Raw genomic sequence first — 23101 nt, forward strand, 5'->3', positions numbered from 1 at the left:
AAAGGCTATCACAGTCATTGCTAAATTAATGCATCAGTTAGTAAGACACGCGGCATTTTAAAATACAGAATCAGAAAGCAGTTTTAATTACTAACATAAAACCATATATATGCGCTCGTACATAGCGCATTAGAGAGAGCGAGAGCGAGAATCCCACTCATGTATGTTTCCATTTATTTTAATCACACAGAATTACATAAATGATAAAACATTATTTTATTTATTTATTTACTTACAATGCAGTTATATATCATACGAAACACCTGCTTTTTACTGTTTCATTTTCTCAGAAAACTAGCAGTACACTGTGAATAGTAAATTATAAAAGCTAAATATGTGTCTTGCAGTGCTGGGTGGCCACAAGGAAATTGCCTTTTAATTGGTGTCACTTATTACATTTGGTTTTATAGCTCAAAGCCTATATTTTTGAGCTTTCATTTTGTCTTTTCAGTGTTCTTATACATCAGTGACAGACAACAAAGACTTATTGGCCAGCTGTTGTTTTCGCCTCTGTACAGAAACTATATAACATATTGAGAATCACTTTGGCACACTGTAATCCTTTCTAATCTACACAGGGGCGCGCCCGTCAGGCACCGGGCCGCCTGATGGAAGGGGGAAAAAAAAGGAAACGGTGGTGCACTCTCTGCCGCGCGCTCCCGACTCCACTTCTGTCTTGCACTTTACCGTCCCGTCGAGTGATCCCAAGCAGCCTGCAAGATGACCATCAACACCATGGCTAAAGGAGGCTGGCACCGGGAACAAATGGCATGCTTTCGAAAGGTAAGACTATATGGCTCTGTGTCTTTTGGTTTGTGTTTTTAATGTGACATATTGCTCTGCATATTTAACCCCCAATAAATCCGAAAACGTTCAATACATTTAAATGTGCACCACTATGAAAACAAGTTATGAAAGGGTGGAACATTTAACATGTGCATTGTTTTTCTGAATTTCTGACTTATGTGTGTGTGTTTTGGTTGTGTTTGTACATTGTGTGCATCTGCATGTTCATGTTTTTTGCATCTGTGTGTGTGTGTGTTACCTTGACAGATGGAGAAAGTGATTGTGGCCATGCAAGACCCTGACATGGGCATGAAGATGAGAAACCAGAGGCTCCTTATCACTATCATTCCACATGCCATGACAGGTGTGTGTATAAGTGTGTGCGTGTCCCTTTATGTCAGGGTGCATTAGCGTCTGTGTGTGCATGTGTGGATATGAACATTGCAGCTTGTGTTTGTCCCAGCGGTCATGCATAATGCAGCAGTGAATTTTGGAGAATACTGTGTGCTTTGCAGAGTAGAGGGAGAAAGTTTGTCCTCTTTCCTTGTCGCCTTTCTCTCTGTTTCTTGTCTGCAGGCCATGATGTAATTGACTGGTTGATCCAGAAATACAGCATCTGCGAGGAGGGTAAGTAACTGTAATGATACCTACATTGTGTGAGTGATAAAGGATTTTGAAGGACCAGCTGTGATTCTCCGGTTCAGTGTGACAGGCTTGTTGTGTGTCGTTGCTAGTGTGTTGCCAGGATATGGTGTTTTCTCTGAAGCTGACGCGATAGTGATGTGTGTATTGTGGCAGTTGCTGTTTCCAGTAAACAGGAATGGGGTGAACCCCAGAGGATAGAAGTTTGATTAACTCACCTGATGATCTGGGTTTGATTAATGTCCCCGTGGGGGTTTTCACCTCGGGAGAAAGGAGGAAAGAGTAGAGTCTGTCAGCAAAAGAGAGAGCTGATTAAAATGCAGCGCACAGCTTATTTTTGGTAGCTGTCAGTCACAAATGTAGGGCTCTTTAACAAATGAGCAGAAACTACTGAGGACTGATGAGGCATTTCATCACTGGAACAAAACCATTCATTTGAGAGAAACTGCAGGCAACGTTTTAGAAAACGTATGACAAATTAGACTAACAGTATATTATACTAATTCCATTCCTTATGGCTAATTAATTTTAGTTGTTTTCCACACTCAGTTTGTTCAGTTTGATGGATCTATCATGTGACATCAAACACGATACAGGGATAATGTCTGTGAATATATCTGAAAAAGATTTCTGGTTGCTTTGAAAATTTGTATCCTTGACTGAAAACCTTGGCGAACTACTCTAAGTTTACATCCCTGACAATTACCTGACGATTACTGAAACTCTGAGACAGTGATCAGTTTGGGACTTCTTCTTCTTCTGTGGTGTTTAACAGAGGCTCTGCACCTTGGTGGCATTCTGGTGAGATACGGTTATATTTACCCTCTCAAGGAGCCGAGATCTCTTGTGTTACGAGCTGACGAGTCGCCCTACCGCTTCCAGGTCAGATAATCATCCTTCATGCAGCATGAGCTTTCTACCTGTAAAACCCACCCTCTTCCATCTCCTTTGGTTAAACTATCACTGTCTCTCTATCACTGTCTATCTCCCTTTCTCCCCCTCTCTCTCCATTAGCCCACTTCCTAATCCCCCATCCATCTGCCACTCTCTGCTGCCACTTTTTCCATCACCCGCTTCAACATCAGTCTCTGTCAGAAATTCTAAAATGTCACCTGTTTTTGTCAGACTCCTTACTTCTGGACTAGTACCCGATGGCCTGCCTCAGAACTGGACTATGGTAAGACAAAAGTAAACTGAATGGGTAATATAGGATGTAAGGGACGTGGGGTAAATGCAAATGCATGACCTCTTTTTGTATTATATATTTATTTGTGAGGGAAGTTACCGTAAAAGAAAACAACATACAACAAAACCTTAGAAACTACCCATAATTTTAAGCAAGAAACCTTACACTTCAAATATAATATATATAGCTTCTTGATTAGAGTCCTGGTAAGTACTTAAAGGTACTCTAAGCTAAACAGGTGATGTACATCAAGACACAAATCTCTTAACCTTTGTTTTTAATTCTTTGTTGTTTCTCTTTTAATGTGTGTATCCCATTAGCAATCTATTTGGCTAAAAAGAACATAAGAAAACAAGGAGAACTGATGGAATATGAAAAGGTGAGGAAAGTGTGCGTGTACTTGTGTGTAAAGAAAAGAGAGAAAGTGTGTGCAATATGAATTATGCAGTGGTAAGTGTGTGGTAACAGGCCCATGTCATCATCACTCTTCCTTTTTAGGAGAGGTACAGTTTGTTGCACAAGAGGATCAACCACACCTGGGACTTTGTGGTGATGCAAGCAAGAGAGCAACTCAGGTATATTCAGATGCACCAATCAGACCCCCCACCCACCGCCTCCCACCCCCACTCTACACACACACACACACACACACACACACACACACACACACACACACACACAAACTTACAGTGTGATTTATGTTCAGGGCGTCCAAACAGAGGAGGAAGGCAGACCGCATTGTTCTAGAATGTCAGGAGCAGGCGTACTGGCTCATCAACAGACCCCCGGTACGTTCACCAATACAATATTCTACTCTACACTACTCACATTCTCATACTGTTTACTTTTCCATAATATACTATTCTTTTCTACACTCTACTCTTCTATTTCTGTACTATGCTGTATTGTGCTATATTGTATCATCTGTACTGTGGAAATGATATGCTACACTACACTATAGCCTATTGAAATATACTGTGCTACATTATACTATACTATACTATACTATACTATACTATTCTATACTATACTATACTATCAGTGATATAATACCATGCAACTACAGAAAAATGTATCACTGTATATAAAACAGTTACAGGTCCCACTAATGTTAACCCACAGTCCCTTCTCCCTCCTGCATGAAATATTCAGCCTATCTGGTAAAAGCTTCAGCTGACAACAGGAGAAAGAGAGAGAGAGGGGGAGAGAGAGAGAGAGAGAGAGAGAGAGAGAGAGAGAGATGAAGAAATGCAAAGCAAAATAAAAACATTGCATTCCTCTTTCTTTAAGTGTTACCTAAACACCACGGCAGACATATCTGTCAGACAGACAGACAGACAGAAGGATGAAAAGGGAAGGAGAAAGTTGGGGGCAGGAGGGAGGTACTGTGGGAGTGAGAAGAGGGTGAGGCAGAAGACAGGGGTTTGGAGGAGGGACTCCATCTTGTCTTGCCCCTATGAATTAGGGACGAGGGCATGGAGAAAAAGAAAGACAAAACTGGGAATACAAATCAGAGCTAGTGGAGTGGAAAGCTCAAAGAAGGTTAAGTGCCCACGCATATACCCCCCCCCCCCCCCCGCCCCCCCCATCCACACACACACAGACTCAAAGACAGACATACTGTACTAAGTTATTAGCGTGCATGTTTATATATATTCTTTTTTCAGCCTGGCTCACATAATGTATTGGATATGGGTCTAGAGAAACCAAATAACTTCAGCTTGCGAGTTACACTGGTCAGTGACATCATCACATTTCTTTGCTTCCTGTTATATATTCCCCGCTGAAATATCGGATGTGATAATGCATCTACTATCTATCTCTTGCACTCTTGTTTCATTGCTTTCCCTTTTTCTTCCTGCTGGGATTATTTCAAAGTAAGTGTCCAAGTGAGCTGCTCTATACTATGGACAATTACAATGTATTACAATCTTTTTTTATAATGATAGAGGTTAAAAATTTTCATTGTCCCACATTGTCTCACATGTGATGAAATTAAATATATACAATGTGAACAGTATATAATCTCACCCTGTACTTTCTTCATTTGTCAGAATATATCCTGGTTTAATAATTAAAGCCACTGTTTGTATAGGTGAACACATAGACACAGGGAAGTTGTCTTCTATCACTGATATGAATGTACAGTATAAATGTGTAAATCAGTCAGTGTGTGCCCTAACATGATGACAATTTGTTTCCCTGTACAGAACTAGAACAGTGACTACTACAAAAGAGAGGTAAATATCGTGTATAATTCATATACCATTACTTTAACTACACTGAATGTATATTATAGTTTATGGGTGTGTGTTTACATTTGTATGTGTGTGTTCTGTCTTTGTTCACAGATTGAATCCTGTCGAAGGGCCCTCGGAAGAAACCGTGTAAAGTCATCCATCTGCCTAGAAGGGTTCGTGTCAGTTTGATGAACGCACATATGTAGACACACATACACATGCAGAGACACACATAAGGACTAATGGATGTGATGTTGCCTGAACCGAACTTTAAGTCTCTCGCACACACTTGTGCGCGCACACACGTTGCACATAAGGCTCTGTGCTCCCACTGTAAGAGCCACTAATGGATGCTTCCTGAGGCAAGTTGGAATTAGTGGCCATTAAGTCTTATGATCTGCTACGCTAATACAATAATACTGTGTGTGTGTGTGTGCTTTTGTGTGTACGCATGCCTCTGCATTTGTGTGTGTATGCGCAGTTTTGTGAAATACAGCGAGCAGTACCAGAACCAAGATCCCATTATGCAAGGCTGCCTTCCCAGTAACCCCTGGATCTCTGACGACACCGCACACTGGACAATGAACGCAGAAGTGTGAGCAAACACAGATACAGATACACACAATATAATTAATCCAAATTAGTCCATGTACAGATGTCCATACATGCAAAAACTTCAAAACAACCAGCAAAACAAATCTAGTTTTCGGCTTCTGTAGCGTCTCTTAACATATCTGTTCCTATTTAAATTCAAAATGAAAGCAGTAGTGCCTATTATGTGTGCTTGAGCGACTGGATCTACCTCTCTGAGTTGGGGTTTTTCTGTGATCAGGGTGCCCACCCCAACACGTCTTCGAGTGGAGCGCTGGAGCTTCAGCTTCATGGAGCTTCTGAATGACGCCATGGGGAGACGGGAGTTCATGACCTACCTGGAGAAAGAGTTTAGTGGTGAGGAAGAGTGATGGGATTGTGATTATGTTTGATGATCAGACCCAATCTAATTTGGTGTAAAGAATTCAGATACAGAATATCCCAAATTTCTTCTACCCCTCTTATTTTTATTATAAACAACTGTTTGTTATACAAGTTGAATCGTAATCATGAGGTATAAATTGGCAGCAGAGTACAGCAAACTGAATAATTATTCAAATGAAAAAGTGTATTACAATAATAGAGAAAAATAAATTTCATTGTTATTCATATCAACCTTTAATTAATTCTCACTCTTGTTAACATTCAGAATTTCATTATCTTCCCTAATGACATTTTCCAGTCCCAGTGGTGAGAAATGGAAGGGTTGAGTTAGTGGAAAGGAAGAGTCATGAGTCATTTCATGACGCTGTTAGGATGGAAAGAGATTGGAAGTGTAAAGAGGAGAAAGGTAAGATAGGCTTCAGAGTGAGATATACAGCAGAGGAAGGTGAAGGACAAAAGACAGGGGAGGGACTTGTTCACTCATGCAGACATCCTGCACTGTATGAAATATTGCCAGGGGCCAAGGTTTTCCATAGAGGCCATCCATGCTATAAAAAGTCTCCTGTTGTGTTTCACTTTTTCCTGCCTCTTTTTTTGTTTTGTTTTTATTTACCTCCATCCATATCCAACACTGTCCGTCTCTCTGCTCTCAGCGGAGAACCTATGCTTCTGGCAGGCCTGTGAGGATATTAGACATGGAGAAAGTTCCAAGATCATAGAGAAAGTGGAGGAGGTCTACAAGTAAGTGCACAAGCACACAAACACTGCAGAAATGCACGCTCACATTTACCATCAGATGACAGCTACTCTTTTGTGTGTCTGTGATTCAGAAACTTCCTGGCCCCTGGAGCTGCCCGCTGGGTCAACATCGACAGTAAGACGATGGATAAAACTCTGGAGGGGATCAAACACCCGCATCGTTTTGTTATGGATGACGCACAAATGCACATCTACTTCCTGATGAAAAAGGTCTGACCTCTGACTGGTTGTGACTTGTCTTGAAGCAGTGATTTTGTATGTTTTAGGTCATTTCACAACAAATCCCATATATTTTACATCAAGGTTAATAACTATTTGTGAGGTAATGCAGTACAGACTCCACAAAGGAGGGTTTAGATTTCTCCTGTGCTTCTGTGTTATAGAAGCAACATACACATATTAAACAGCAGTGGACTCAGTATTGATTCCTGATGGATGCCACATAACATGTCAGCTTTCCTAGATGTAAAATAATGAAAATTGTTGTCCATTTTGATAGAATGCAAACCATGCACGGATTATTTGGCCAAAACATAAATATTCTTTTAAGTTTCTACTCAGCTTCATGTAGAATTTCTTTTGTGTGTTTAGGACTCCTACCCAAGATATCTCAAGTCTGACCTATACAAGAACATGCTGGCCAAAGCTGTTGTCCCACAGGAGACTAAAAAAAGGTGAAATTTCAGATACACATTCTCCTTTCACTTTAAAACAGTCATGCACTCATTACCAATCACAATTTTTCTTTCTCCCTGCCTTTCCTGTCAGCGTGTTCCCCTTCATGAGACGCCAGCGGCACTCTAGCCCCTCCCCCGCTCAGGCAGTCACCCAGGCGACGGAAGAAGATGGGCGTGCCAAAGGGGCTGGGCAAGCAGGTACCAACTCTGCAGCCGGCTCCCATGTCTGATGCTGGGCCAAAAAAGAAAAAAAGAACAAAAAAAAAAAAACATGTCAGACTCAATCGCCTCCATCTCCATTGTCTCTCTTGGTCACCATAGTAACCGTCCAAGGAGTTCTCTCTGCTTATTGTTTCATCTCAAACTGAGTTAAAAGCCAGAGCTTTTCTTTCCCTGCTGTAACACTACCATGGCTAGGATTTCAGCATAGAGCTCCCTCTCAGAGCACAGTTGTTAATGCATATCTCAGCAGCATCACTTCTTATTCACAGAGCACGAGCAATGGACAGCAGAGAAAAAGCAACAGCTACAGCCTTTACTGCTGCATATTCACCCTGCATCTACTGTACATCAGATCTCAGTCCACCTAGTCTCAGTCTTCCTGTCTCCCTCAATAGCTTTTATTTAGAATCTACTTCTGTCTCTTACAAACAGTTTTATCTAAAGGGGTTGTCTATAGAGGATAGAGAAGTAAAATATGTATATAGTCAGAAATTTGCCTAAGCATGTCTGTGATTCTCGTACAGTTTTCTTGTTTCCTTCATTCCATGCTGGAGCTTCACATTGTGACTGTTGTTGCTGTTGATTGTGTTTGAGCATGTTTCCATCCCAATAAAGTGTCACGACAGCATTCAGCGTTGTGCTCTCAGCTCTGCATGCTGTGGTCAGCTGTGAATGTGTCGATGTGTGATCAGGCTCTTATTTTTAATTCTACGTCCTCTTTTCCTCTGACTTATTCTCTTTTCTATCTTCTCTTTCTTTCATTCATTGTTCTGTCTATTTGTAGGCTGTACTGTACATTACAAATCCTTTATATGGTTTGTTTTAGTATTTAGGCAATCATCTGATGAAAACTTAGATTTAATTTTTTAGATTGAAATATTAGTTGTAATCATCATTTTTGGTGTTTCAGTCTGTTTCCTACAGTGCCATCTGTCTGAACATTTTGCTTTTGCTCTTCCACTATTGTGTCTGAGCTTACAAACTCTTCTTTTTACATCTCTCTTCTTCATCAAATAACCTTCGATTGTTTTCTTCCCACCCATTCTCCCTCTATTGGTCCTGTGGGAGCTGCAGTTTCTTCAACTGGACCAGCTCCCTCTAGTGGCTGAATATGGTCAAAGTAACACAAGTTTTTACAAGCGTTTTAAGCGGCTGGTTCTCAGTCTTTTTGGCTTGTGACCCCTAAAAATGCACAAATGGTTACTCTTCATCACAGATTAAGGCCTGAGTGGGAACATGAGTTGTGAGCAGTTCAACCAAAGAGTGAGATTTAGCTTTGACCCTCAGGCTGTGAACCACTGTGGTAAATACAACATATAAATTCCAGTTCTAAACAAATACATTTGACAACACAGCATTAGACTACTGCTATATGAGGTCGCCTTTCAGATTAAAGGGACACAATGTCTTCAGTTGCTCTGAAGACATCCTCCTTCCTGAAATCTGAGAAAATAAAGATGCAGACAAGGAATACCTTCTGAAAGATGCAACCAAGCTGCATCATGGGAAGTTCAGGATCCAAGGACTTAGCATCAGGATAACTCCACCTCCACAGTCTGCTTTGACAACTCCTTTTTCAATCAGTTGCTGGTGCAGTCAATAAACACAAAAACAAGATTTTAAATAACTTAACATTCATTTTACTCTTCTCATGTGGCAGCCACACCAAAACACTGAGCTATTAGGCTTACTGATGATATGATGTGATCTGTAGCACTGATCCATGTCAGCTTTCTGAGACCATCAAATTTACTAATGGAGGTAAGCTATATATGGGAACACAGGCAAACACGCACACGCACACACACACACACACACACACACACGCACACACAGAAATGTGTATTTCAACACAGGCCCTTTCAACATTTCTGAGGCTTATGATAATCTGCTTCCCTCTATACCCCAATCCACTCTCAGAGAATAAGAGAGTGTGAGTGTTTGGGGAAAGAAAAACAGCCCACATGAAAAGCAAAAAATAAAAAAAAAGAAAGAGCAAAAAAAAATCATGAAAAAAAACATGTAAGATTTCTCTTTGTACAAAAGGTTTATTTTTGGTAGGCTAAATGCTGTTTGGATTTTTAATTGATTGAAAAGTAAGTGTCCAGTACAAGGAAGTAAAATCACGTTTTACAGTGAACATTGCATTTCTTAATCCTTACACACAGAGTACAGTGTGCTGTAGTGGTAATGCCTTTTCAAACTCCTACTTAAATGTGACAACAAAATAAAATGATTTACACTCTGACACATACGAGAAAACAAAGAAAGGCTAAATTCAAAGTGTGCAACGTGCAAAATCACAATGTGTGACTTGGATAAAAGTAAGTGTGGAAAGAGTACGCAAGAGACGAAACACACATTCACACATTCACACATACTCGTATAGTACATACATGAGGCACCAGACACAGTAATCTCCATATACATTCATCAAGTGCCCATTCACTCGCCTATGGGCTATGTACATTATGAAGAGGAATTAGCTTTCTAATCATGAAAGTGCTTCAGAATGATTGCTGGTAAAAAGTATAAACTGGTAAGGTTTTAGAGTGGGGGGATAGACGAGACAGGGCACAGAGTCATTCGGTTTCAATGCAAGCTGCATGTAAGTTCTGCACATGAATGTAACCTAATGCCATGCACAGTATTTAAAAACATGGCTTTGTTTACAGGAATGAGGAGGTATCCTGTATGCCAAAGTCACTGCACCTAAATTTGCCACATACAGTTGACCAGTGTCTGAGGATCTGATGCAAAGAAATGTGAAGGAAAACTGAGAGGCTGATGTTGACATGATGGGAAGGCATCATAAACAGGGTTGATCAGACTTTGGCAAAAGAGCAGTTTACTGGTTTTAAATGTTTTTCATTATTCTTTAGCAAGGAATGAGTCTGAAGTTCAAAAGCAAAATGATGAAGACCACAAAATACGGTTTAACAGCTCTGGAAAAAGCTAGTAGGTGGACCTGGAGTCGAGATGGTTGTGTAGAACTAATTTAAAGGACTTAATGAAAACACAGGAGGATACGAGAATGAGGAGTGTTTACATAAACTATAAATATAGCATATTTTATCAGTCAATGATAGACTGAATAGAAAAGATTTAAAAGAATTCCACAAAGTGCTATTTCTTATAAATATTGCAAACATTCATTTCCTACCCTAGTAAAATATGTACATACACAATATGTACAAACTCCTGATCATGAGGTCAAAGGTCAGGTGGTCTGCTACCTGAAGGATTTGATGTTTATACCTAAGTTGGTGCAAAGGACCACCTTGGAGGTTCCACTTGGATTAAATAGTGTGTGTGTGTGTGTGTGTGTGTTTCAGGATGTCCACAAGTTAATTTTTTTTCATTTTAAGTCTTTTGGACATCTTTTTTAAATTCAAATATAAGATTAGTTCTTGAGGTGAATGTGAATATGAAAGCCACAGACCTATGAGAATATAGATCTAAATTTGATTTTATAATGCATTCTTCAAGATATTGAGAAACTTTGAAGAGTACTTATATACAGCTTTCTAACAATCAATACAGAGTCTCTACTCCCTTATATTATCTCTTATCCAACTATGTGACAGTGTACAGTTCATCCTTGCCGTTCTGACAGAGAGTGTACCCACAAACCCGGGGTCTCCAGCTCCAGTTCCAGCCCCTGCTCCAACCCAGCACCTCCCTGTCTCGCTCCTTCGGCGGCAGCAGGAACACCACGCAACAGGCCACCAGGATGTGCCACAGCGAGTGTATGTAGTAGTAGTTGTCCTCTGTCTCTGCAAAAGCGAACAAGAACACCCCAATCAGAGCACAGGTTGCCCCGGGGATCAGGTAGAAGGCCCAGCGTTGCCAAGAAGGCGGGTAACAATGTCGACGCCGCACCCCTCGGTACACCTGTCAACAAAAGACAACCAGATTTAGAAAAGCTCAGCCACAGCAAGATGACAGTTTTATTCCAAGTCTTTTTTTTCTGTACTGTACTGGCTAGATGTAAACTGAAAATGGGTAACAGATTCTTTGTCAGACAGAATCCTTCATCTTACCCATGCAGTGACCATGATCAGCAGCGCACAGAGGACGGGACCAACCAGGTTCCACAGACCTTTGCGGTCCAGTTGCATTGACATGGCAATCAACAGAGTCCCGAGCATAAACAGAGTCTACACACACACACAAAGTAAAAAGAAAGAGACAGTATCAAACTAATCTTGGCGCTGAAAGTATCATATTAATGCTCAGTAAAGTGTGATAGTAATTTCATGAAAAAATGAGCAACAGTCAGTGTTTTACATATTTGAATGTGTCTCTGATGCGAGCCATGCACAGGATGGTGACCCAGATGGAACAGACAGACCCCAGGAAGTCACAGTATTGTAGGGTATCGTAGTCCATTATACAGAGTACGGCCACGCCCGGCTGGTCACATGCATGGTAGAACTATGAATATGAAAAAAAAAAAAGAAACAGGGAAGCAGAGTAATCACTCTGAGTGCTGCAAGTATTAACACACTACAGTCAGTAAAAGTAGTAAATACCACGCATTCTGTGTGCTCTGCTTCCCCATAGTTACATATGATGCACCCAAGCACGCACGCACACAGATGTTTACATAGTGACCTATTTGACAAATGTATAACTTGGGTGTTATTCTCAAAATCTGAATCTAACAGACGTTAACATAAATCCTGGATTCATCTATATTTTTAATTTAAGATCTCTAACATCAGGGGGCCATACCTAACAAATCCATTAACAGCCATATATAGGACAACTTAAGTAAAAATTTAAGTATATGTAAAAGACACCAGTCTGTCTCAACAGCACACTGGGTTGTAAAATGTACAGTAAAGTCTGCAGTGTCCTGAACCAGAGTGAAATAAGACAAATAACTGTATCATCTTCGTCTCTAAAAACACATTGATAGAGCTGAGAATTCATTGTTTTTCAGAACTTTCAAGTCATCATTATTTTCCAATCACATGGCAGAGGATGGACATGTTAAAATTCTTGATGTTGGTATCCCTGTACTCTATCAATATGCTAGCCAGCTTTGATTTACTGAAACTTCCCTCTTACACAACATAATAGTGTGAGACAAAAAGCAGAATAAAAGAATATACTAGAAACTTAAATCTTTTTTTTTTTCTTTGCATTTTCCTAAAATGCAAGAAGTGTGTGTTACCGTGGAGGAAAACATTGTGAAGAGGTAGACGGATGCCTCAGTGATGTAGCAGCGTTTGATGGCCACCACGATGGCGGGCAGGAAGAACAGGTTACTGAGAGTGAGCAACAGAGCTGCCGTCAGCTGGTGACTGTACGACTGAGCTGCCGAACCATCAGTGCAGCCCCAACCACTCCAGCCTACGTACACACAAGCACACACACATACACAGTGAAACCAAATGAACGTATGACAGAAACAATGCATCAACAAGACAGGATGCAGTGAGGACACTTATTATTTTTATAGAATTACTGAGAGACTGCAGTGATTTAGGTGTGTGTGTGTGTGTGTGTGTGTGTGTCGTACCAGCCTTGCAGACACAGGCACTGTACAGGTAGCTGTAGGATCTCAGTAATCTACATTCACCGTACGTCCCACAGTCCTCTACGCAGGCACTGACAAACACCTCTGGGACCACATACACCACTGATGTATTACCACAGTCACTGCTGCAAGAAACAAAAGTCATTTAAACTAAAATAAATGCACATAAAACAATAAACAAGACATCAATATGTCATCAAACCACAGGTCACAATGGACTGCTGTCAGACCCAGATTAGGTGACTGACCTTCTTACACACACTGACTCAAATTCACAGGTAAAAAAAAACATATTGGCACTTTAAATTTAGATATGTAAATATAAAGAATGCTTTTGGTACATTTTAGTGTAGATAAGCTAGTATCAAAAACTGTAGCATTACACAAAATATGTAATATAGTGCATCTGATATGTGAATTGACAGCAATATACATGGTGTAAAAATGCACATAATCTTAACACAAACAGAGGCCATTACATGTGTACACTGTTTTCATTGTCTGTGGAGAGTACTGTCGTCCCATCTGATGGAGGACACACACTATCAAAGTGTGAGAGGTGCAGAAAACATTCAGAAATACAAGAACCCATTTGCAAAATATACAAACGCAACGTGCATGTGAGTGTGTTACCTGTTGCATGTGAGCTGCAGGGTGAGGTACCACGTTGTTGACGGCGGGAACGGCAGCCTGATCACAGCTTTAGGGACACTGGCATTCACATGAACACCATATCCTCCAAACATATCTGCAGACACACACTTACACACGTGAGAAGTGTCTCCAAATTTTATTTTTATAGTGAAAAGTCAAGCTTGAATATGAATAAATCTCTCCAGTTTATCTGTGCTACCTGTGCGACAGGGTTGAGAGTGGTTGAGGTTGAGGATTGGAGCCCATTGAGAGAGACAGGCCACCACTCTGCTGCTGTTCCCCAGGATTACATTACTCTAGACACACACAAAAAACCCACACATGTATCAAAGTGAAACAGCACAGACGCACACTGCTCTCGAATCAAAGAAGCTGAATGAGAATACTGTGTGTGTGTGTGTGACTGTGTAGTAATTCAGTGTTACTCACAGTGTTGAGTGTGAGCTGCAGGTTGAGTGTTCCACCTGTGGCTTGTGTGTGCACCGGGTAGGTGAGCAGTGTGGGGTGTGTGTTTGTGACGCTGACGTTGGGTCCGTTGACGGGGGTGAATCGGAGCGACAGAACATCCACCTCCTCGTAGAGAACGGGGACGCTCCACACGCACGCCGACGCCAGCAGCGGCGTCAACACTGATGCTGATTCGTTGTTAAAGGCGACTGTGTCTGTACTCAAGGAGCTGTTGCCCGCTGATGTGGAGTTAGTGTAGCTGCTGTTGCCACGGAGCTTGCTGATGTCGTCATCTGCTTTAAGGCCTACACTTTTTGGCTTACATCCCACTAAGGTAAACACACACACACAAATGAAGAAAAGAAAAAAGAAACATGCATAAATAACAGATTAAACAGAGATATAATATGTGAAACTTAAATTTGAGAGACTTGTTTCCATGGTCACCTGTGTAGTTTGAGATGATACTAAAGGTTACAGTACGGTTGTCTTGGCTGCTCTCAACAACAAGCCGTAACCAGGTGTCCCAAGGTGGGTTAGAGAGCGTTGCAGAGCAGCCAATCCCTGAGCAGTTCACTGTTACTGGGCCCTGCTGCAGAGAGGAGGAGCCAAGTCTGAGGACCAGTGAACAATTTCCACTGACTGCTCCCTCCCCTGGTGAACAGTCAGCCACCGAGATGGTGAGAGAAGAGGCAAACTCTGGAACATACAACCTGAGACAGACGCAAATACATTAACTGTACCAGCTGTATATAAACTGACAAACATAGAGCAGTACAAACCGTGGAAACACAGGAAACAGAACATGTACACATGCATGCACAGATGCTTCTTACTTAAGGCGTGCAGGTCTGTCAGGGGCTGCGGTCTGCTGGAGGAACGTGCCCTGCTGTAAAATGGGTGTGTCCACTGCTCTCCTGATTGACAGCTGAGGCTGGAAGAAGTAGGAGCAGGACGGAAAACCCTGACAGACAAAGAAAGACAAAAAAATGACTATATATATATATACTTATACTGCTGCAAACTTCTCTTCACTCAAGCAAACTTTATTTGTATAGCATTATGCAGGATTAATGCAATGTTTTACTGGTGACTGACAATCTAATAAATCAGTCATAAGAAAGATAAATGGTAAAAGAATAAAAAAAAAACTAATGCACTACTAATGCAATACTATAAATTACGGTATATAGACAATTAAGATAAATAATAATAATACATTTTATTTATAGGCGCCTTTCTTAACACTTAAGGTCACCTTACATTATAAAAACAAATGCAAAATAAATAAAAATGCAAATAAAAATGTTCTTTCAAGGCCAGCTAGTGGTAAATAAGGCAACACAACCAGGTGCAATTCTGCTACATGAACAGAGGCCAAAAAAAAAAAGTAGCAGAAGAATGTGGTTTAGCTACTATACATAAGAAACATTCCTCCTAATCCCCTGCTCCGGTGGAACCGGTTGGGGTGAAAAGGGAATTTACATTAAAGTATGACTAGAATACTAACATCTTATCTTAGCCTTTCAATGCAAAATAAAAAATCAGTCATAAATTAATATGATGGACACACATGCAGTCAAAGCTAAGTAATAATCTGATACAACCAAGCCACAAAATCTTAATAATAACTGGTGTCAAATCTTTCTTCAAAGCCGTCTTCATGAAAGTTGCAGCAATTTTAATGAGCACAATGACGCCAGGAATAAAAAAAGATTCTAGGAAAATCAAGGTTCACCATAGCACAACAAAAATAATGGAAAGTATCAAGCATCAACTGTACACAGCTCTATACAAACCTTCTGCTCTATGCGGCCATCATCCTCAGGCAAGTGGGCTGCGACATACCAATCACCAGAAGCAGGGTCTGAGAGGTTAAAGGTTGTGGAGCTGTGTGATGTTACCGGCAGGGTCAGAGACAAACAGGGGCTCCACAGTGTCGAATTAGGAAACACCAAACCTAATGGGTTTATAACTGGAGGGGCACCCCATCGAATATGGCTACAAAAGAGAGAGAAGATGTGTTTCAACAAATAAGAGAGAAACTGGAGCACAGGAAAGAGACACAAGATGTCACAAAGAGAGAGATGAGGACATCCAATTTCACTAAGACTTAAGATAAAAAAAAAAAAAAAAGCAGTGGAGGAAGGTGAATGTCTTTCTGATGAACTCAGCCTCTTACATGGTGACGTTGTGCTGTCCACAATGGAAGCTGTGGCCCTTGGTGACAGAGAAGAGCCAGCGAGCGATGGCAGTCTCCTCCGGTATATGAAACCTCTGCAGCCTCACGCTGCCGTACCAGCTATACTTCGACAACTTCTGAGCTGGTTTGGACGAGAGCTCTGACACAAACGTCACCTGTCCATCTGTAGGGTGTAAGGTTTTCACTGTATGATAATGCACTAATGGCAAATAAAAGCACATGACAATTAACCCCTTTAATTGTCATGAGGAAACTTTTATTCTACTGAGGAAAGTAAAGTCAAACTCGTGTCTATTATTCAAACAAGCAGACATCACTGGGATTGCAACTCACAATCATTTTCATTATCGAATAATCTGCTGATTATTTTTCAATAAATTGCCTTGTCTATAAAATTAAAAAAAAAAGGAAAAACCGTGATTATCATGTGTGGCAAAGCAAAACACCTAAAGCCAAACTGGAGCAAACAAATGTTTGGCATTAGTTGTTGATTAATTTTCTACCGACTGACTCAGTCATTTGGTCAACTAAATTGTTTATTGTTTTTGTGTCTATAGACGATAAAGTTTAAACTGTTGACAGTCTTCCTTTAGTCAGTAACAGTTCAGTCTCAGATAATATGTGTCTCTCTGGCCCAGCGTGTCTCTGGCTTCGTTAAAGCAGCAAGCCGTGACAGTTAGCACACATGCTAACCCCCGTTTGCTAACACTTCGCCCTTTCTGCTGGAAACACTTACCGTCTCCTAATGTCCAAGTCGTCAGGGCGACGAAGAGGAGACAGCGCAGTAAACAAACGTCCATGTTTCCTTTCCGACTGTCTGAACCATTACATCGTCCTTTATTCAGCTGTAATGTCACTCTGATCTATCGCTAGGTGGAAATCACTTTACGTGCACAACACTTCCTGATTTCTGAGTAAATAATGACGTCAGGAAAGACGTCGGTGCTACCTTTGGGGGCTGTCGGAAATATTAACATTATACACAGGAACGACCTGCAGAGTGGCTACTTGGCATTTCCTTCGTAATTTGTGTCATTTTAAGAAAAAGAATCATTGAACCGACATAAAGAATAGCTTTGTGTGAGTAACACAAAACGCAATACACAGAAGTAAATTAGGCACAACAGACATTAAGCCATGTACAACGTGTATTTGTTAATTATAATGATAACGCTTAAAAATACTGTGCGAGTTTGAGAGTCGCAAACAAGGCAGCGCTGGCCCATATGAAGACAGATAGCATGAAATACCTTTATTTTAACATGTTAACTTAGGACTTGTTTCTCCATCACTGATGTCCAAAACGTAATGACACAATACCTGTACACAAGCACACACTGATTCAGCACATTCAGCTGTTTGGGTTAAGAAGGACATCAGAAAGGCATTTTTGTCTTATTTATTTCCAAAAGATATATTAGGCTCATAACTGCAGGACAGTTTAAGCATTTACTCTTGAAAATCCCCACCTGTGTCAGAAGCACATGAACTCAAATGTGAAAGAATTCAACAAGACTGGACAATAAGTGAGAAAATAAGCATAAGAAGTAATTAACAACTGAAGTTCTTAATCACTTAAAATCAAATCCCTTGTGTATGGAACATTATTCATCCAAGAATGGAGGTTTCTATCATTTCCTTTAAAGAATCCTATGTAATTGTGTTACATAAGGCAACATTTTGTTGCTTTGGAGCTCGTAAAACACAATGATACTGAAACAATATAATTAAATAGTATACATTTTAAACAAAATCACCAATAGAGAAAGTAGTCTAATGGTGACACACACGTCTTTAAGCATCATTCTTATCATAACAAGACACACTGAGAGTCAAGGTGCATTTTAAATCCCACTGCATTACTGGCCATTAGAGTAAGTGTTGAAGTGTAATAGCTTCAGTTGTGCCCATAGATCATAAAAAGGTCACATCATCCTGTGACTCCACCCAGCACCACTGAGCATCATACCCCAGCAAAGCCTTCTCTCTATTGAGTGCACCTTCTTCATCTTCCATCATTTTGTCCTGAGGGGCTTTGAAAGTCTCCTGAGGCAGACTGTGCTTTGTCTGTGTCTCCCTCAACTCTTGGGTGAGGGTAAAACTACCGGTATCCACTGCTTTTCTTGCCCTGCTAGACCTGAGCAGGGCTCTTCTGATGGTAGCAGCGCCAGCTTTGATGTCTCGGAACGGACCTGCATCCAAGTCCTGTGGTTGTGACTTTTGCAAACTGGCGTTGACCAAACTGTTGGCAGGATTAGTCGATGCCAGACCATGCGTGACATGTGCGGAACGACTGACTTCAAACTTGGAGTTGGAAAGACTGGGAGGTCTTGCTTCAGTAGACTCAGGGCTCAGCACGTCAGAGAAGCTCTTGTGGTTTGAATCACCATCGTTAGTGTGTGGTGATCGTTGATCTGCTGATTCCTCACCAGCGGTTTCAGTCAAATCCTGAGGGCAAGTTGGACTCGGGCTTTCCCTGTGGGAGCAACACTAGAAATAATGAGCCGCATGTGGAGTACAGTATGAGCCCTGAAACCAAAAAATGCTTTAAAGTTACATCCAGCTAAAAGCTTCTTTGGGATTTTTGTTATAAATTCTTAATCATGGGTTGACACACAAAATTCAGCGGTGAAGTAAATTCACTAATTTACTTTTTGGGAAATTCAGTTCTTTGGTTTCAGGTTTGAGAGCATGCAGTGTCAGCTAAATGTGTTGAATGTACACAACTACACAGCATGAAAGTTGTTGAAAGCCCTTTTTTTTCTCTCCCAGAGCCTGGAAACATTTACTTTGTGGAAGTTTGCAAATATGTTTGGAAAATCTCTGCTCAAGGTCAAGACTTTTACTTGACTGCTGGTCTGTGTATTCTTACATGAGTTCATATGATATTCTAGGAAAAGTAAAAAAAAAAAATTATCTTGAAAATGAACAGTCACACATAACACTTCATGTTAATGTGTCTCTTCCCTGGTCATATATAGGGTCATATTGCATGGGTTATGGTATTACTCTGTATAATAAAAATTGTCTTGACAGACTAGTAACTCTACCTGCACGGGCTCACTGAGCTTCCTTGCTCGTCCACAGTGACCAGGCTGCTCAGGCTGCCTGTCAAGCTGCTGCCTCGACTGACTAAGGCTCCCCGCTCCTCCATCAGCCAACGCATGGCCTCGATACCCTCGTGCACGGCCACCAGCTGGCGCAGAATCCTTACATCGGCAGAACGCAGCCACCTCTGCATGGAGGGTATGGGGAACGACTTAACTGTGGTTTGTGTACGAGAGTAGCTGACTGAGGTGTGTGTGTATCTGTGTGTGTGCTATAAAATTTTGGCATGGGGGGCCCTTGAAAGAATATACTATGTTTCCCCACTAGTGAGGCCCCTGCCTGTATGCTCATTTGACTCCAATACATGAAAGAAAGAAGTGAGAAGAATGAGGGAGGAGCAAAGGTGCTGGAGAATGAGCAGAGGAATCCAGTCAGAGTGTGTAAAATAAATGGAGGCGAATGAGAGAGAAGCCAGGTGAAGGGTGTGGTGGAGAGACAGGTGACATAAATAAAAATGAGCAGGTGAAGAAGCTCACAGTGGAACTCAGTGGTTTTGACATTTCTCAGTAAACAGAGCGGTGACTGCTGAAACAAGTTGCACAAGTTCTGGCATTGCCAAAATATGGACAGATGCACAGGTGCATGAAGGAGCACCACACACACACACACACACACACACACACACACACACACACACACACACACACACACACACACTCATGCTGAGTCACTACAAAAACAGAATGGAAACTGTTTGGTCCACTTAGAAGCATGTGTAAACATTAAATATTTATCATTTGAGAAATGAATGCTGAGAATAGAAATCAATAGTTAATCGTTACCATCTCCTGTTTTAAGCTGCTGATTTTGTCAGAGAAGCTTCCGCTGAAGGCACAGCTGTGCTCTCCCCTGTCTACCCCATCAGACCTCCAACCGTCTCCGCAGTCCGCAGCGTCCCTCATCCAAATCAGCAGACTCTCCGGTGTTTTCCTCCCAAGCTTATTTTCCACCTCTTTCAGCTCTGGAAACGCGTCGTTGAGGCTTTCCTCTTCCATCCCCGCCGCAAAGACCGATCGCTGGCTTTGGATGGAGTTTGTGCGTAAAGTCACTTCACCTTTCCAGCTTCCACTGTGAGGAATCAGACTCCCAGTGGGAGTCACACACACACACAGACTCACGAACACACCTATCGTCTCACAACAGAAGTTATATTCCTGAACACTCCACAATAAAGCATAATCACGAATGACAAAGTTGCCACAGAAGCGCAGGACGAGCGGTGAAAACCCTGGAAGTGTGAACGAGCAAATCATCTGCGCTGCTGACAGCTGTCACCATTCACGCCACAGAGGTATTGCTGGTATGTAGCCCAGAACATGATGCTGGAAAGTGGAAACGCTCTTTGTGTCGAACAATGGCGGTAGTCTCATTCCGGGGGTCACATGGAGAAGCTTCAGTAGCACCTGTGCGCACAGAGTAGCTTTACATTTTCTAAAGCTGTGAAATGATGAGTGCCTGTCTTCATTACTTTGATTAGAGCCTCATCAAGACGTTGTTTGCTGGTCTAAACTATCAGTCTAACAAATTAAGCCTTGATTACATCACATGAAAAACAAACAAGTTCACAGTTTAACACCGTTATTTATTTATTTGAAATAACATGACCTAAAATGTGACTAAAGCCAGTAAACCTATAGCTGGAGTTCTATAAGCACAATGTAATATAGGCTATGGGATATTCACACCCTGTATCCTACTTTACAGTGTTAGTAGGCCAGTTAAAATCTCTACCTGAGTGACTTGTCCTCTGGGGCCAATTCCTATTTCAGACATACTCATAGCAACATGTTCACACAGTGTGTGGATGTAATGATGTTTAACTGTTGGTACATGAAGAGACTGCTTTTTGTAAAACTGACACTGATCCCCGAGGAGTTTAATACCTGGGACATTCATTATGTACAGCAAGAGTCATAATATGTGTTTATGAGTTAACAGGTTGCGTTTTGGATAGTTGCAGATACTTATGATGAAATACATCACTGCAAGACTTTCCAAAGAGAATCAGAGGAAGGAAGCAACAGAGTCCACTTTTAGACACACAAACAGGCCAAATAAGCTTCTAACATCTGCCACCAACTCAAATAGATGATTTATTTTTATTCGCCTGTCATCTTTGCCCCATACTGATGCATTTCAAAATCAGGGCAACAGTTATGGGAGCTTCCTCCTTCCTCATGATGGAGGTTAAAACCAGTGTTTGTGCATGAGGTGTTTAAGGAGGTATGTAATGCACACTGATGAAGCAGCAGCAGCAGCAACTTGAAAAAAGGTAAAGCACCTGCAGAGGGTTTTACCACTGGTCACTGCAGAGGGAGACAAACACTGCTGCAACCACCACAGGGAATCAGTTAGCTTCCATACTGCCTACTGTCAAACTGTTTTATACAGAGTGTAATTAATACATGTGATTATATAATGAACATACCATTAACATTGCCATTAAGAGTGTTTATATGTGTCACACAAATGTACACAAAGAAAAGGCCATCTGGCTTTTATCTTTGTTCAAGCAGCAGTAAAAGTACCACAGCTAATACATGTTTGATTGAATAGCATGAATCAACACAACAAAGACAAGAGCAGAGATTTACAGAGAAGCTTGTGGAGTTGTATTTCAGAGTAGCACTGCTTTAAAGAATGTATCATGATCTCACATATGTGATTTAAAAGTTGAAAATGTTACCAGCCCATAGCCTCACCTCCCTCAGAGGGTTACGCCACAGTTTAGAGGCTCATAAAATTCAGTCACCTGTACCCTTAAATCTCAGCAGTGCAACAGAATCCCCCTGTTGGTTTTACTGGAGCTCCTCTGTGGCCACCTATACAACACTATAATAACAGTGAGCAGTTCCCAGGTAGAGACTGAATAAATATAAGGTGGGATTTTGCTTTAAAAAAATCTTTTCTTTGCACATTTCAAAAATGAATCTTTTTATCTAGATCATTGTCCTGATGCAAAGTGTATCTCTGAACAAAGTGAGAGGCAGAGAAAAAACAAACAAAACTTATTTTGCATGCAAAAATGAAGATTTGGAGGTGAGATATGAGCTTCAATTAACTGATTCAGTGGGGTAAATTCAAATGACTTGTTTCTCTCTAATATGGCCTGTAGATGGCAGCAGACATCCAACATTTCTGAGCACTCAGGTATTTGATGACATTCTCAGACCTTGAACAATCAAGCCATGATTTCTGCACCTCTGGGATTTCATTCATTAAAATCTGTTTTCTTAAGAGTATGGCTCAAGTTTCACCGATGAGACTGTCAAACTCTCAGCAACCCTGAAACCTGAGCCTATGTCAATACTCTGAGGTCATCTCATCTATTTAGGAAACATAAAGAATGTGTTTTCTGTAATTTTATAGGAGAGTCCAGGCCATTAATTGCCCAAATTTAGTGACAAATATGCTCACCTTCTGTGAACACAACCCATGATTTCATCATCGAGAAGCGTAACAGTGAAAGCAAATTTGTCATGCCTCACACAGAATTCTTTCAATTTCTTGGAATGAAAAAACGAGCGAGAGGCTGAAATGAAAAATGGATTTTAAAAAAATCAGGTTGCTGCAACCCCAGGGGGTGCTGTAAAATATTACCAACATTTAAGCAAGTGTTTTCGGGGCAGCTCAGGCTGACCGTTAGGTCAGCGT

General features: G+C 41.1%; 3 protein-coding genes across 3 annotated transcripts; 1 reads left to right on the forward strand and 2 right to left on the reverse strand.

The window, feature by feature from the left end:
• Positions 1-596: 596 nt before the first annotated feature.
• rgs11 (regulator of G protein signaling 11) lies at positions 597-8154 on the forward strand. The gene is made up of 17 exons (XM_041056108.1): positions 597-783; positions 1054-1150; positions 1363-1413; positions 2204-2310; positions 2554-2605; positions 2935-2993; positions 3113-3189; positions 3321-3402; positions 4282-4350; positions 4831-4854; positions 4966-5027; positions 5336-5449; positions 5687-5802; positions 6483-6570; positions 6660-6798; positions 7180-7262; positions 7357-8154. Exons 1-17 carry the CDS (start codon positions 721-723, stop codon positions 7493-7495), a joined length of 1422 nt encoding a protein of 473 aa, XP_040912042.1. The 5' UTR covers positions 597-720; the 3' UTR covers positions 7496-8154.
• Positions 8155-9200: 1046 nt separating this feature from the next.
• Positions 9201-17237, reverse strand: pgap6 (post-glycosylphosphatidylinositol attachment to proteins 6). The gene is made up of 13 exons (XM_041055983.1): positions 17076-17237; positions 16319-16502; positions 15936-16137; positions 14973-15100; positions 14584-14849; positions 14119-14465; positions 13889-13985; positions 13669-13783; positions 13018-13160; positions 12670-12848; positions 11778-11924; positions 11531-11647; positions 9201-11381 (listed from the first exon to the last, which is right to left on the reverse strand). The coding sequence occupies exons 1-13, from the start codon at positions 17137-17139 to the stop codon at positions 11064-11066; spliced, it is 2307 nt and encodes a 768-aa protein (XP_040911917.1). The 5' UTR covers positions 17140-17237; the 3' UTR covers positions 9201-11063.
• A 352-nt stretch (positions 17238-17589) lies between these two features.
• Positions 17590-20757, reverse strand: LOC121193192 (leucine rich adaptor protein 1-like). The gene is made up of 3 exons (XM_041055390.1): positions 20230-20757; positions 19390-19574; positions 17590-18815 (listed from the first exon to the last, which is right to left on the reverse strand). Exons 1-3 carry the CDS (start codon positions 20698-20700, stop codon positions 18254-18256), a joined length of 1218 nt encoding a protein of 405 aa, XP_040911324.1. The 5' UTR covers positions 20701-20757; the 3' UTR covers positions 17590-18253.
• Between the last annotated feature and the right edge of the window lie 2344 nt (positions 20758-23101).

The sequence above is a fragment of the Toxotes jaculatrix genome, chromosome 14, assembly GCF_017976425.1.
Source record: "Toxotes jaculatrix isolate fToxJac2 chromosome 14, fToxJac2.pri, whole genome shotgun sequence".
Taxonomy (NCBI): Eukaryota; Metazoa; Chordata; class Actinopteri; family Toxotidae; genus Toxotes; species Toxotes jaculatrix.

What these genes read in the sequence shown, in the direction of transcription:
- pgap6 (XM_041055983.1), bottom strand. Translation starts at nt 17,139, where the DNA reads ATGGACGTTTGTTTACTGCGCTGTCTCCTCTTCGTCGCCCTGACGACT. An exon ending in CTGCAGCTCACATGCAACAG is followed by an intron (nt 13,161 to 13,668) that starts GTAACACACTCA and finishes TGTTTCTTGCAG; the next exon opens with CAGTGACTGTGGTAATACAT. An exon ending in TCAGAGACACATTCAAATAT is followed by an intron (nt 11,648 to 11,777) that starts GTAAAACACTGA and finishes GTGTGTGTGTAG; the next exon opens with ACTCTGTTTATGCTCGGGAC.
- rgs11 (XM_041056108.1), top strand. Translation starts at nt 721, where the DNA reads ATGACCATCAACACCATGGCTAAAGGAGGCTGGCACCGGGAACAAATG. An exon ending in CATTCCACATGCCATGACAG is followed by an intron (nt 1,151 to 1,362) that starts GTGTGTGTATAA and finishes TCTTGTCTGCAG; the next exon opens with GCCATGATGTAATTGACTGG. An exon ending in TGGACAATGAACGCAGAAGT is followed by an intron (nt 5,450 to 5,686) that starts GTGAGCAAACAC and finishes TTCTGTGATCAG; the next exon opens with GGTGCCCACCCCAACACGTC.
- LOC121193192 (XM_041055390.1), bottom strand. Translation starts at nt 20,700, where the DNA reads ATGATTTGCTCGTTCACACTTCCAGGGTTTTCACCGCTCGTCCTGCGC. An exon ending in GCAGCTTAAAACAGGAGATG is followed by an intron (nt 19,575 to 20,229) that starts GTAACGATTAAC and finishes CCCTCCATGCAG; the next exon opens with AGGTGGCTGCGTTCTGCCGA. An exon ending in AGCTCAGTGAGCCCGTGCAG is followed by an intron (nt 18,816 to 19,389) that starts GTAGAGTTACTA and finishes TTGCTCCCACAG; the next exon opens with GGAAAGCCCGAGTCCAACTT.